This window comes from Schistocerca cancellata, chromosome 3 (assembly GCF_023864275.1).
Source record: "Schistocerca cancellata isolate TAMUIC-IGC-003103 chromosome 3, iqSchCanc2.1, whole genome shotgun sequence".
In the NCBI taxonomy this organism is placed as follows: Eukaryota; Metazoa; Arthropoda; class Insecta; order Orthoptera; family Acrididae; genus Schistocerca; species Schistocerca cancellata.
In genome coordinates this window covers 88,318,008-88,333,473 of record NC_064628.1, presented here as the reverse complement: position 1 = coordinate 88,333,473, position 15,466 = coordinate 88,318,008, and the positions used below count along the sequence as shown (strand labels likewise).

Sequence of the window (15,466 nt, the reverse complement as noted above, 5' to 3'; positions counted from 1 at the left end):
GAGAAGAGGTAAGGAAAAGAGAAGGACAAAGGAAGGAAGAAGACATACAAGCAAAGAAGGCGAAGAAGGCGAAGAATGCGTCACATTTTCGAGCGTCTGTCTCCGGACATAGGCACAAACCATACTCCCAGATGGGGAGAAAGGGAAGGAAAGAGCCAGAGGTGAGGGGAGGAGGGGCGAAGATGGGGAAGGATGCGGAAAGGGGAGGTATGCAGCCCAGAAAGGAAGGAAGGCCACGTTAGCTCGGGGTCCCGTGCTCGCTACGCATGTATCCACAAAAGAGTTGTGGACCCCACTCCTTCCATCGTTTGGTAAGTTGGCGAACGCTAGCACAGAGCTGTTTAAAGGTTAATAAGGTGCTAAGGGAAGTGTGCCACTTATGCTGCTGTAGAGCTCGCCGACGCTCCTTAATTGCTTCAGCGACTTCCTGCTATCACCAAGGGACTGCCGTTCACCAGGGCAACCTGAAGAGCGAGGGATCGCGTTTTCTGGCCCAAAAACAATTATTGTAGTCACCTGCTCAAAAATCACATCGATGTTCCCGTGTGAAAGAGATTCAATGGTGAGAGCAGAGGTTAAATTTTCCCAGTCCACCTTGTTTAAAACCCATATGGGCAGGCGTCCATGGGCTTGACGCTGGGGCAGTGACAGGAATATGGGGAAGTGGTCACTATCACACAGGTCGTCAAGTACTCTCCAGTGGATAGATGGGAGAAGTCCTGGGCTGCAAATTGATAAATGGCCGACTAACTACCTCGAGCTACACTGGAGTGTGTGGTGGCCCCAGTATTTAAGAGGCAGAGGTCGAATTGCCACAGTAAAGTGTCGACATCTCTGAATCAGCCATTAAGCACATTGCCAACCCCACGTTATGGGCATTAGAATCTCCCAAAAGCAGGAAAGGTTTGGGGAGTTGATCATTCTGGGATCTACACCATTTGGAGGGAGATATTCATTGCAGACAGTTATTTCCTGCATTGTCCCTATTCTAACAGCCACAGCTTCAAGAGGGGTTTGAAGGGGCACAGGTTCACTACAGACTGAGTTAATGACAAACTCAAACTCCACATGAGACTTACAGTCGCTACTGTTCCTGTAGTATCCCTTATAGGCACAGACGTTAGTGGTCCACATTGCTGGGAACCAGGTTTCCTGGAGGGCAATGAAGAAAGCAGGTGAAGCTTGACAGTTTTAGGTCTTAAAAAAATCACAGGATACATAAGGATTCTACGCAACTCTAAATTGAATAAAATATGATAAAATTATAACCAAGAAAAAAATGGTTATATAAACGAAGTGCCACAGAGAGCATCCCAGAGTGCCACAGAGAGCATCCCAGAGTGCCACAGAGAACTAAAACAAGAAGAATCGCTTCTCTGCTTTTGACAAGATCAATGTGTAGTTGTAGCTCAGCCAGGCAGTGGAAAAAACCGCTGCAATTCTACTGGACGTGAGGCTTTGAAGGCATGGAACATTCATTGAGACAGTCTACGCCTCAGGGGCACCTGCTGCCACCAACTTTTTGCCTGAGCAGCCTATATCCATTTTGTCCGAAGGTCCAGCGAGATCTAGGTCCTCAGCAGCTGCCAGACTTTCCACCTCATCCAGACACAGAGCTTGGAGGTAGCAGTGGTGTCACCGAAATTCCCTTCATCTTAGGGACCTTCTTTTTGGATTTCTCTCGTTGCTCCTTGGTTTCCCTGGTTGGGAGTACTTCACTGATGGTTCAGTCTCCAGGACAGAGGATGAGCACGAAGCCCTGCAACCAGATACTTTGGGCTCTTCAGCCACTGGTGGGTGTCATTTTTCCCACTAGCAGAAATCTGGGAAGGGAGTGACGCAAGGGCCCCCTTCCAACGAAAGCAGCAGACGAAGTTTTACTTTTCTCCAGTTTAGAAGTGGGGATGGACTTCCCTGATGGTAGGGGGCGGGAAGGGTTGCTCCTCAAGTTGGTGGTGCAGGAAAAACAGGGAGGGAACTGCTCCCCATCATAAAATGGGCAGGTGTAGTCTTCTGGCTCAGAGGCGACTGGGGTTAGCAGAGCTGGTAGGGCTAGAACTGTTGTAGCAGTGGCGCAAGACGATGGCATGCTTACAGGATGTAGGTGTTCAAATTTCCTATTAGCCTCAGTGTAGCTCAATCGGTCAAGGATCTTTTATTGTATGATTTTCCTTTTTTTCTGGAGAATCGTGCAGTCTGGCGAGCAAGGCGAATGGTGCTCTTCACAGTTAGAGATGGGAGGTGGGGCACGTGGAGTATTGTGATGTGATGGCCGTCCGCAATCTCGACATGTGACAGTTTAAGTACAACGAGAAGACATATGACAACTTCCGACATTTAAAGCATCGTATTGGGGGAGGGATATAGGGTTTTACATTACAGCAGTAGATCTTCACCTTGACCTTCTCTGAAGTAATGTATCACCCAAGGCCAAGATGAAGGCATTGGTGGCAACCTGATTGTCCCTTGGACCCCAGTGAACACGACGAACAAAATGTACACCTCGCCGTTCTAAATTGGCAACCAGCTCATCGTCTGACTGCAAAAGAAGGTCCCTGTGCAATGTGATACCCTGGACCATATTTAAGCTCTTATGGGGCCTGATGTTTGCAGAAACATCCCCAGCTAGTCACAAGTGAGTAACGCCGGTGACTGGGCAGAGGATGCTGTTTTGATCAAGACTGACCCAGATCTCATTTTGGACAAGCCCTCCACCTCCCCAAACCTGTCTTCTAAATGCTCAACAAAAAACTAATGCTTCATCATGAAAGATTCGCCATCAGCTCTTGAACATACAAGGTATCAGGGTGAATAAGAGTCGCTGCCATCCTTAGCCTGACGTTCCTCTCAAGGCGTGGCCAGGGAGGGGAACGATTTGGGGTCATCCTCCTGTGCATTGAATTGAGCCTATGAATGCTTAGAGACTACTGGCGTTTGACTACCAGCAAGAGATGATGTACTACACTTCATCGTGTGTCATCCATCCTGATGCCACCCACTCTGACCAGGGGCCACCCAGCCACAGCAAAGGCCACCTGGCAGTATGTCCATTGCCAGGTATCCTGATGCTCCAGTGGGATGGGCATCTACCCCTTGGCATACACGGGGAGTTAAGGGCGCAGACATCAGCAGAGTGATCCCTGTGTGGTCAGGGGGCTACAACCAACAGGGTACATGGCGGCCCCATCACAACAGACTGGCTAACGTGCTGGATATCAGGTGCAAACAAGTCTATTATCAGCGTAGAAAAGGATACTGCCCAGTTGATGGAAAAATGCGCTGCCAGGGGGTGACCTCGCCCAACAGTTGGAGAATGAGCGGAAGTGCTGATCCACTTTGATGAAGGATGTCTTAGGTCTCAGTGCATGATGGACACGATGCACCATGCAAGGTCCCTTCCCCAATTGGCTCGCTCTTCGGGAAAATTTTGAAAAATGGAGCTCAAACCCTACAGGGGTCCGTCACGAAAGCTGAAACGTGTGAGACTCCCTTTAGTCACCTCTTATGACAGGCAGGAATACTTCGGGCCTATTCTAACCCCCTGAGCTGCAGGGGGTAATTTCAGTCTCAGGTGGATTACAGTGCGATGACAAAAATTGCATTATACATACTTTGGTTGGAGGAAATAACGAGGCCTGCCATATGGCCCACTTGAGTTGACACTCCACCGAATTATTTTAACATGCAGACGTTTTTAGCCAATCAGCCATTTCCTGCCAACACATAGTACCTGAGGATGCTGTTTCCTGTCATCCCTCAGAAATATCTTTTACAAACGGAGTTAGGAAATACAAACATGTGTAAGTCGCTCAAGTATGAAATCTGTAGGATATGTCCAGATCACCACGATTTAACTCTTAGGGGAAGGTTGGCTCATTACCTCCAGTCTTGAGCCTAGTCCCTCTTCCCTGGAAACTGGGAAAATTCAGCTGGCGTTCACGGTAGCTACCAGCATTAAGTGACTGGTGCAACCAGGAGTGTGTGCTGCAGGGGGCTCTCGAGAATAAGCTCACGTAAGACCTAGGTGACAGCCAGCAGTAGAGGTACCTGTGCGATCTCCGCGGAGTAGATGGGCAGCACGGCGTAGACGAGCCCGACGCCGATGCCGGAGAAGAATCGCACGGCGCACAGCCAGAGCGGCTGCTGGCGGACGAAGAGCAGCGCCACCCACGAGGCGGCGAGCGGCAGCGCCGACAGCAGCGCCGCGGTGCGGCGGCCCGCGCGGTCCGCCGCCCAGCCGCCCAGCCAGGGGCCCAGCGCCGCCCCCAGCGACGGCAGAGACCCCACCCACGAGGCCTGCGCGCTGCCCAGACCCGGCAGCAGCGGAAGCGCCGGCGACGACCACGCCATCACCGCGCCCGCGGACACCGTCGCCAGGTTCACTGCGAGACAATCACTGTTACAAAGGTCCTCCTCCTCAGTCCATTTACCAACATCATCTCTTAGTGATGGGCTCACATAGTTAGTTACTTTTGATACAACATCCCTGTCCGAAACGTTTATGGGTGATTGGCTGGTTGAGTGGGGGGTGGGAGGAAAGGACTAAACAGCGAGTTCATCGGTCTCGCGATCTAAGGTGACAGAAACGGAGGAAGAAAACATACAGCGCAGTTCAGTCGCTGGGAAAGAAAAATAAAAGAGGCAAAAAGAAATAACAGTGGGTTGGTAGGAAGACTAAGAAACAGGACAGGGAGATGGGGAAGGGCGAGAGCAGGAGGCGCCCCAAAGGCGTTAAACTCGATGGTACACTAGCAACCACCGACACCTTCTGACTCAGACACTAGACCATGATCGTGACGGTGGTGGCAGCACAAGAGGAAGAAGACAAGGAAAGGATTAACAAAGCGGCACAAAAGACCAGACAAAACGTAGGATAAAGTGAGAAAAACCTGGTCAGCATGGAGGCAAGGCCAAGGGCGTCTCACACCAAGAATGCTTAGTCCTCCAATTCCAGAATGTAATTCAGGTACTTAAAGCTGGGAGGACAAACTACTTTCATGAAGAAAACTGAGGACAGACAATCATGCAATCTACTAACACCTGGACAAGGAAGGTGGTAGGGCATATTTAGTGTGAAGGGCCGAAAGGTAAGGGCAAGTCCAGCAACCTATGTATCACTGAGGGGGGGGCCTCTTGAACTACAAAGGGGGGGGGGAAGTTCATTATGGAGTAAAAGGTCATGGGTCAACCTGCTATGGCTAATACAAACATGGCAAAGCATTATAGATTCCTACTGGGAGAGGTAGAGGGAAGAATGCTACTTCGTTGGAGTCTCCATGATCACATGAAGCATATTAGAGAGGTGGCTCCAAGGGTCATCCCAGGACTGAGCAAGGAGGACTTTCATGTATAGCCACAAATCTGCCTCACTCATGGAGAATGGAGGTGGATGGCTGCTCTTTATGTGGGGAAATCTGTGAGGCTGGGAACAAAAAGGAAATAAGCATAAGCAGCTTGGTCAAGATCAGCGAGAAGGTCGTGGAAGGGATGGTGGGAGAAATACTGTAGGATAGACTGAGGGCCACTCATCAAGTCCATATCTAACAAAACTTGGGTGAGCAAAGACTGTTCCATAGTGCAGATAGCCCACTAAATGGCCACCAGTTCCACAGTAATCACCCCACACGAGGCAGACAAGATAATATGTTCCATGTCAACAGAAGATATGTAGATATGTCCATGTGATTGGTGGATTTAGAGACATTGGTGTAAAGAACAATGGCATCCTTGAACTCCCTGAGAATGGGTGGAGAGAACAATGAAACACCACTGCAGCGATGGAGGCTTTTAAACTCCAGATGGGACCCATCCAAACCATTTCAGATGAGAATAGCTCGAGTTGTACCAAGACATTCTCATGTGAAATAAATAGAAATAGGCCATTACTAACCAACATGCTACTCAAGACTGTATTACAGCATATCACTTCCCTCTATATTTTACAAATTATTCTTAACCATGCTCATTGTGTCATTTTCTTTTTTTATTTTTCTTTGACATTTGCATTGTATAAATTATATTCTCATCAAATATGTAGTAACAAATTATATGGAACCATCTTAACCACTGTTAACCATTCAATTCGCTGTAACCTCAGAAATATTTATGTATTATGTTCTTTATATTATTTAAAAAGCATTAACAACTGTATACCAATAAGAGTAACAATGAGAAGTCTTTGCTATTAGATTCAGAAGCATACGAAACACCTTACATTTAAAGACCGTGGGTTACTCTGTACTGTTAATGAAATAAATAAACAAACATCCAAATCTGGGGCCAAGGAGCTTACTAAGGATACTAAGGAAGGGCGTTTGGGGAAGAAAGGGGAACATAACTATGGTAAGATGGAAATCGTGACAAGTCAGGTGAACCCCTATCACTAAACCTATAGAGGCCAAGAGGCAAGCAGGTGATGTGAAGGTGTGAAAAGAGTAGAAGATGGATGAGCAGGGAAAGAGCAGATAGCGATGTCATAGGAAACTACGAGCTGAGATCACTCAACAAACCAGGGGGGATCCCAGCATAAACCAGAAGGCTATCAACAAGGGGAGAGCAAAATGCACCAGTGGCCAAATGGATATCACAAGGGTGGACTGAGGCTAAGAGGAGCAGTGTGGAAGGGGCAACTGAACCATAAACTTGACAAGCATATTTCAGACAGGACAGAACTAAGGCCTTATAAAGGTAGAGAAGAGTCAAAGAATCTGTCAAGACATGATGAAGGACACTGAGTTCACAAACAATCAGTCCTGGACGACCAAGCAAGCTTGTTAAAAAGAACATACAAGAAACCTGACTAGGGAACCATGGTCAGGAGTTCAGAGACGAGATAGAGCTCCTCCTTAGGATGGAGATAATTGAAAACCATGTCACAGTGTCCACACTGATGCATGCCAGATGGCAACCTGGAACTGTCGCTCCACTGAGACCACAGAGTGGGAACTACCCCAGATACAAACATCTATATACAGAGCAGCAGTGATCAATAATTCAGAGACTGAGTCCATTAATACGAGAAACGAAGACAATATGAGCCCTGTGGAACACCATTCTCCTGGGTCTGCAGAGAGCTGAGACAGTTGCCAACCTAAATTCTGAACGAGCAGTGGGACAGGAATTGGCGAATGAAGACTGGGAGGAGACCATGAAGACCACACTCATGGAGTGTAAGATGTGATGGCAACAAGCCATGTCGTAGACCTTATGAAGGTCGAAGAATACTGCAACAAGATGGTGGCACTGAGAAAAGGTCTGCTGGACTGCAGGTTCCAATCAAAACATCAGAGAGCATCCCTCCCAAAACCTGCACTGATAAGGGAAGAAAAAGTCCCCAGATTCGATGATGTAAGATAGCTGACAAGCAACTATCCATTCAAATAACTAAAATGGGACTTTTGTCAGACTGATCGACCAGTAACTATTGAGGAATGACGGGTCCTTACTAAGCTGAAGGACAGGAGTCAATACTGTCCCTCCATTAAGAGGGTAAATGCCTTTGAGCAAAATACAGTTGAAGACCTGGAGAAGAAACTTATGGAGGATTGAGGCGTTGAAGGAAGTGGCTATGGATGGAATTGGGGTCAGGGAATGAATCTTAGGAATAGGAGGGGGCCAGAAGTAATTCTCATTCAATAAAAGGTTCATTGTATTATTACACCAGACAAGGGGTAAAACTTAAGTGGGAAGCCTTAGTACGCTGTTCCTGGAGAATGAAGACGGCTAGAGAGGAGGCTGAAGCTGATGTCATTGCAAAATGGGTCACAAGGTGTTCCACGAGAATCGAAGCGTTTGTACAAAGGCCACCCAGTAGGACAATGCCTGGGTTGGAAGTCGGCCATGGACAACCTATGAAGGTGCAAAGCAAAGCCACACCTGTGACGAAGGGATAGAAAACTTTAAGGAGGAACAAATCATTCCTTGAACACCCACATTCTCTGTTTGATTAAGTAATGGGCTTCGGCGCTACGTCGTTTGAATGTAATAACATCGGCAGAGGACAGGTGCCACTTAAGGCATTTCATAGTTAAACAGCAATCACGGATGACGATGGAAATGGGCTTTTAAGACATCAAATAAGATGATTTACCCTCTAACTTAAGCACAAACATTTAGCGACTAGCATCCGAGTAGACACTGTTCACTGGATTGCACGTCACGAACGGGGCTTATTTGCAGCAACGTAAGAATTCACACAAACAGGATTGGCGTAGCTTCAGAGAGACGGACCTCAAGTGGTGCGCCCAGTGACAACACTGGACCAATGAGTGACAGTGTCGTCTCTTCAGAAGGGTCTCAGTTCTGAGTGCAGCATGTGGATGGAAGTATGTACGTGGGGAGCCCCTGATGACAACTAACACAGCCCGATTACATACGTCATTGTGCTACATGCACAACACCTGAGTAATGTTACATGTTGACATTGGGTACACAACTATTATTTCTGTTTGGCACAGCTGGTAATTTGGACATTAGTGTTTAAATTTCTAACGTGTTAAGATAGATGGCTGTGCCCTATCTTCGAAGTCTCCGTGATATTCATCTTGCAACATTATACTGCAGGACCTTATTCTGCTAGTGCTGTCACATCTCGTTGGAAAAGGTTATTTGCCTTTTGCTATAGCCACTAGTTTCTCAGAATCTGAAGTCCATTGAAAATATTAGGACGTTTGTTGTCAAAGACTTGAACATGCTTTAGTACCAGACACGATTGATGAACTCAGATGACGCAATACGGAAAAGTACCCGCTCCTGTCATCAGTGTTCAGTTTGTTTCTAAGCTCAGCTGGGTTGCAGCTTTTGGTCCTGCCAGAGGTTACTGAAATTTCCATCCCCCCCCCCCCCCCCCACACACACACACACAAATAACCTTTCGTTAATCACCAGAAATATCAGACCCGACCACTGAACTTGAGAGCTAACAGGTGATGCACTGCCTTCAAGTTGTCCCAACTGTCGCAGACATCTCTGCAAGCCAGTTAGAAACAGGGGCAGCATATGAATACAGGGCTATTACAAATTATTCAAGCGATTTCATAAATTCACTGTAGCTCCATTCATTGACATATGGTCACGACACACTACAGATACGTAGAAAAACTCAAAGTTTTGTTCGGCTGAAGCTGCACTTCACGTTTCTGCCGTCAGAGCGCTCGAGAGCGCAGTGAGACAAAATGGCGACAGGAGCCGCGAAAGCGTATGTCGTGCTTGAAATGCACTCACATCAGTCAGTCATAACAGTGCAACGACACTTCAGGACGAAGTTCAACAAAGATCCACCAACTGCTAACTCCATTCGGCGATGGTACGCGCAGTTTAAAGCTTCTGGATGCCTCTGTAAGGGGAAATCAACGGGTCGGCCTGCAGTGAGCAAAGAAACGGTTGAACGCGTGCGACTTAACCCCATGCGATTTCTTTCTGTGGGGTTATGTGAAATATTCAGTGTTTAAACCTCCTCTACCAAGGAACGTGCCAGAACTGCGAGCTCGCATCAACGATGCTTTCGAACTCATTGATGGGGACATGCTGCGCCGAGTGTGGCAGAAACTTTATTATCGGCTTGATGTCTGCCGAATCACTAAAGGGGCACATATCGAACATTTGTGAATGCCTAAAAAAACTGAGTTTTTGTATGTGTGTGCAAAGCATCGTGAAAATATCTCAAATAATAAAGTTATTGTAGAGCTGCGAAATCGCTTCAATCATTTGTAATAACCCTGTATTCTCGTTGCCTGTTTCTACCTACAGAAAGCGCTGCCTCGTGAAACTAGTTACTCTGTATCGGTACTGTTAATGGTGCTGGAAAATGCCTGTCTCCGGCTGTAGTAGTCCGGCCACAACAATTCACCTGCACTGTCATTCTCTTGGAGCTTGTAATGGAACAACATTACACTTTATTTTCAATAATGGCGGTTTTTCTTGAACTGCTTGCTTCTGGCCAAATTTAGCACCTTTAGTTTTGAAATCACTCCCCCGGATGTTAACATCAAGCTCAGTCTTTTACACCAAGTTTATCTTTTATTTCAGCTGTTAAATGTCCCTCAAAAGCATTCAACAGTGGCATAGCTCTCTTAGCAAAAGTGCCCCAGGTCTTAGATTCGAAACCGTTGACAGCCAGTCAAACAGTTGTGTTGTCATAAAGCTCCTTCATTGGCAGCGAATCATTATGGCCTTAGAAAAATTTTCTTTGAGCATAGTTTCTCTCTTCCCAATGACGTAGGTAAATTTCCCCCATCCGCTGTAACAGCTAACATTAGCTATTCTATTTTTAATTCCCGGTTCCTCTTAATGGAATACTTTTGCCCATTTCACATCTACTGTCATTGCTCAACATGTCAAAAAATGGTCATTTCGTCAGCACTGCCAGTCTAATGAAATTTTCGCAACTGGGTGACACACCTCTGGAAGTTAACCAGATTCTCCTTGAAACCTGCTGACGTTCTGCGTGTGTCAGGGAACAAGGAATATTTCTCCATATAAACCGATAAGACCAGCCAGAATTCGCACGGAATTCTTCTTGTGGCAAGTTTAGGACTCTTGCTATTTCCAAGGCTTTCATATGGATTATATCTCTTTACATTCTTTCATTCGTTTTATCATGCACAAAGGGAAGTTCCGTGTTTTCGTCACATTTCGGCCCCCTTGATTGATTTTCTCGTTGAAACTGCCTTCTTCCATTTTTCTTCTGAAGGAATCCGAAGTCGCACAGTATGTAACACCATAATGAACCTAGAAACCCAATTAGGAAAGAGCATCATGATGTAAAGTAGGGAAAAGTTATCCTGAAAGGTACGACAACTTTGCCGATGATATGACGCCAGAAAGTCTTGATAAACACCAACATTAAGCATTACAGAGTGTATTTTGGTAGAAAGGAAGAAGGTCATCTTTAGTTATTTGCCAAACATCTAAGCAATAATTTCAAATTAATTCCATGAAAGTTAAGTCTAAAAAATGTCGGTCAGAGATAACTGATGTGGAAGAGAGCTGTAAACGCAACGAAGAAATTCAATGCGTCTACAATACTCATTCACGGAAAAAGTAAGTCGCTTGTTAGGTATCGTGCTATCAAGTCATACGAGAGCAGCTCTTGCCATAGTTGAACGAACGGAGCACGACGAGAGTGTTTTACTTTCAAGAGTCGTTGTTGCGTGACGTAGACGCACGGATTTTGTGAACTGATATTCAGACTAGAGACTGGAACCGAGATAGTATGCTGACTGTGTATACCGAGTTGTTGGACTTTAACGGAAGTAGGCAATATTGGACTCAACATTCATATAAGTGAACTTTTAGAAAGGAATGGACAAAGTTTCAAAAGACTAGGAGACATTGACACGAATATATGAAGAAGATAGAATTACGCCGAGGGTTAAAGCTGTCGTAATTGTCACGATACTTGAAACTAAACGAACTGCCAGTGCTAACTAACCGTGTGTGCGTGTGGCGTGATGTTTATAAAGTATTTAGCGAAAAGGAACAGTAAAATTGTTAAAAGTGGAATTCAACGTGTCGCTTCCGTCATTCTATGAATATTTGGTAATTGATCAAAAGCTAATGAACAGTGACTAACTTGGAAATAAATTCGTGGACTGTTGGTGGTGACAAGGAAGGTTTGGACATACATAATATTACGACGCAAGATAATTAAGATATTGTTAAAGAGTATCTGTGGATCTTGCGTCATATAGAGCGAACAGTTTTACTTACTAACAATTTTACGCAGCAACGACCAGTACGATCTGCAATTTAACTTTTTCCTGGCATTTGGTGATGTGGACGACGTGCATGAGGGAAGATTAATTAATTACTGCACTAAAGTGTTAACCGGTCACATAATTCAACTTCAAACCATAAGAGAATTAGAGGGCGCAGTTCGCATTAATAAGGAAACTGTACGGACTCGCAATCAAGCATTGATCATTACGCGAGGAACGATTTCTTAAGAACTTTTTCAGATCTTGTCTATCGTTAACCGACGGAAACATCCATCATCGCGCATCTCGTGTACTCCACCGACCGAGCTGTAGCAGTAACAGCTCCACGGCGTCGACAACACCAGCAAGCGGCGGAGAGGGGACGTCACAATTAAGTCTCTACCAGTCCATACTTCCTTGCGATCTGTTGGTTGTGGCATAAGGCACAGCTGTAAATTTGAAGGGTGCATCCTAACTGCGCCGAATTTCTTGGCTTTATGGTGCTGCTCGCTCTAAAATGGTCGTTCGTATCTTCATAAATCAAGCGTTCTAACCAGTATCCAACAAAAGCTAACCAAAGAATATTGGTAGACCTACATAATATTAACGCCAATAAAATACCAGCAAAAGTATGCTCTGTTGCGTGGTAAAATACCTGCCGACAGTTTCGGTTATAGACTGTAACGGGGCATCCCCTCCAGCATTACTTTTCCTCAACAGTAGTTGACTATACCAGTATTATTTTTCTAATTTTGGACAGGTCAGTATTATCTCAGTTGCTTTTCTGAAAACTTTCGTATAATTTTACACACAGTATGTTATATTTAAAGCTAAAATTTGTGAAAATTAATTACTGTATAATGTTTTAGTCTATGCGATAATCGATAAGAACTGATTCTGAATGTACAGTTAAAGTTATTTTTTTAGAAACTTTTGAAATTACGAATTATTGGCACACTTGAAATTTCTATTATTAATTACGGTATACTGTACTGGTTATGTTTATTTCTGGATTCATTTATGAAATAATGATCTAAAGTAATACTGTAAAAGAAACTAGAAGAAATTTATTTGTCAAGAAAGATTGTAAACCCTTTGTAATATGGTTATTTCCGCAGAGTGTGAGTCTTAAGCATACCTCTGATGTGATCGGACGTATTTTTGTATTTTGTACGAACAATGTGATTCCGGATTTTTTAATTTGAAAAATCGAAAGACTGTATGGCATACTGAAATGTGAGAAAATAGATTTACATAATAACAAAAAATTCTGCAACAACAATCTTCAAATTTATTTAGATCAATCCAACCGTGAGGACCTAAAATGTAAAAGTGATTGACAAATGTCTTTGTAGTTCATTCTCATCCTTAAATTCAAGCTGCATTCCTTCCAGGAAAATTTTAATAAGCACTTCAATTTCAGTTAAAGAACTTCTGAAAATTGGTCCCTTCAGGACTGTCGATAGTTTTTATAGACACTCATTTTTAAAGGGAAAATACTCAAGATGAGTTTGTGAGTGTTTTGAACCCGGTTTCAAATACGGACAATGGTTTAATGGAAAATACTGGTATTTTATCAGTAACGAAGGTAGGAAGTGACGTGCATGAAAATGTGATTGTTGCGGAACGAACCATCTTAAAAACGACTAAAATGTTGATGGTAAAGATAGCCAGAACACTCATTTTTGCATGAAAATGCAGAAGATGTAAACAAAAACATCTATGACGTGGTTAGATATGAGATACCGCTAAGGAAAGTTAGTTTGGTCTCAACACCCCACAGAGTTAATTCCGAGGCACCCTCCGAAATCAGTGCTTATAGGCACAGCATTATTGTTCCCTTTAGTTGGAGACTTACGATGCATTTAAAATGGATACTTGGTAAGATTGTTTTAGAGTGGGTTAAGAACGTTTACCGGCTGCGACTGCGGCGAACTGCCTCAAGACTCCACTGTGCCACGCTGGGGCTCTCATGTCGAGGCTGCTGAGGAAGATTCAGCTGCTGCAGTTGCCGCTGGTGGGCCAGCGCCGCCAAGGCTGCTATCTGTTACTGGCGTCTGGCGCTCATCTCAGGAAGCAGGCAGACCTCGCTGGAAGCATACGCAAATACTTGTCTTTCGCACCATTCTTGCAAAAAAATACACTACTGGCCATTAAAACTGCTACATCAAGAAGAAATGCACGTGATAAACGGGTATTCATTGGACAAATATATTATACTAGAAATGAAATGTGATTAAATTTTCACGCAATTTAGGTGTACAGATCCTCAGAAATCAGTACCCAGAACAACCATCTCTGGCCGTAATAACGGCCTTGATACGCCTGGCCAATGAGTCAAACAGAGCTTGGATGGCGTGTACAGGTACAGGTGCCCACGCAGCTTCAACACGATACCACAGTTCATCGAGAATACTGACTGGCGTATTGTGACGAGCCAGTTGTTCGGCCACCATTGACCAGGCGTATCAATTGGTGACACACATGGAGAATGTGCTGGCCAGGGCAGCAGTCGAACATTTTCTGCATCCAGAAAGGCCCGTACAGGACCTGCAACATGCGGTCGTGCATTATGCTGCTGAAATGTAGGGTTTCGCAGGGATCGAATGAAGGGTAGAGCCACGGGTCGTAAGACATCTGAAATGTAACGTCCACTGTTCATCGTGCCGTCAATGCGACTGCCGTCAAGGTGACCGAGACGTGTAACCAATGACACCCCATACCATCATCACGAAGGGTGATACGCCAGTATGGCGATGACGCTTCCAATGTGCGTTCACCGCGATGTCGCCAAACACGGATGCGACCATCATGATGCTGTAAACAGCACCTGGATTCATTCGAAAAAAAAATGACGTTTTGCCATTCGTGCACCCAGGTTCGTCGTCGAGTACACCATCGCAGGCGCTCCTGTCTGTGATGCAGCGTCAAGGGTAACCGCGGCCACGGCCTCCGAGCTGGTAGTATATGCTGCTGCAAATGAACTGTTCGTGCTGATGGTGGTTGTCTTGCAAACGTCCCCATCTGTTGACTCGGGGATCGAGACGTGGCTGCACGATCCGTTACAGCCATGCGCGTAAGATGCCTGTCGTCTCGACTGCTAGTGATACGAGGCCGTTGGAATCCAGCACGGCGTTCCATATTACCCTCCTGAACCCACAGATTCCATATTCTGCCAACAGTTATCGGATCTCGACCAACGCGAGGAGCAATGTGGCGATACGATAAACCGCAATCGCGATAGGCTACAATCCGACCTTTATCAAAGTCGGAAACGTGATGGTACGCATTTCTCCTCCTTTCACGAGGCATCAGAACAACGTTTCATCAGGCAACGCCGGTCAACTGCTGTGTGTATGAGAAATCGGTTGGAAACTTTCCTCTTGTCAGCACGTTGTAGGTGTTGCCACCGGCGCCAACCTTGTGTGAATGCTCTGAAAAGCCAATCATTTGCATGTCACAGCATCTTCTTCCTGTCGGTTAAATTTCGCGTCTGTAGCACGTGATCTTCGTGGTGTAGCAATTTTAATGGCCAGTAGTATACGTTTTTCTCTTTCTGACACTATTCACAACTTTTTATTGTCTTATGTTATGATTTTAATTCTTTATGACAGTTCCCGAATTAAAATTACCTACACTAACAGTCAACACTGCGCCGTTGAAAAGAGCATATTTTTTTATCATTTGCTCCTGGTTGAACTGAACTGGTACATGTACAAGAATGATCCAACCAGAGCAATACTTGGGAAATGGGAGCTACACACTGGTAT

The 15,466-nt window shown here is 45.2% G+C and overlaps 1 protein-coding gene across 1 annotated transcript in view; it reads right to left on the bottom strand.

Annotated features, from left to right (window-relative positions):
* Window positions 1-4,350, bottom strand: part of LOC126176135 (facilitated trehalose transporter Tret1-like) — a 73,901-nt gene extending 69,551 nt beyond the window's left edge. Inside the window, exon 1 of the mRNA XM_049923273.1 lies at window positions 4,048-4,350. Coding sequence (XP_049779230.1) covers window positions 4,048-4,350 — 303 coding nt within the window. The remainder of the gene's footprint in view (window positions 1-4,047) is intronic.
* Between the last annotated feature and the right edge of the window lie 11,116 nt (window positions 4,351-15,466).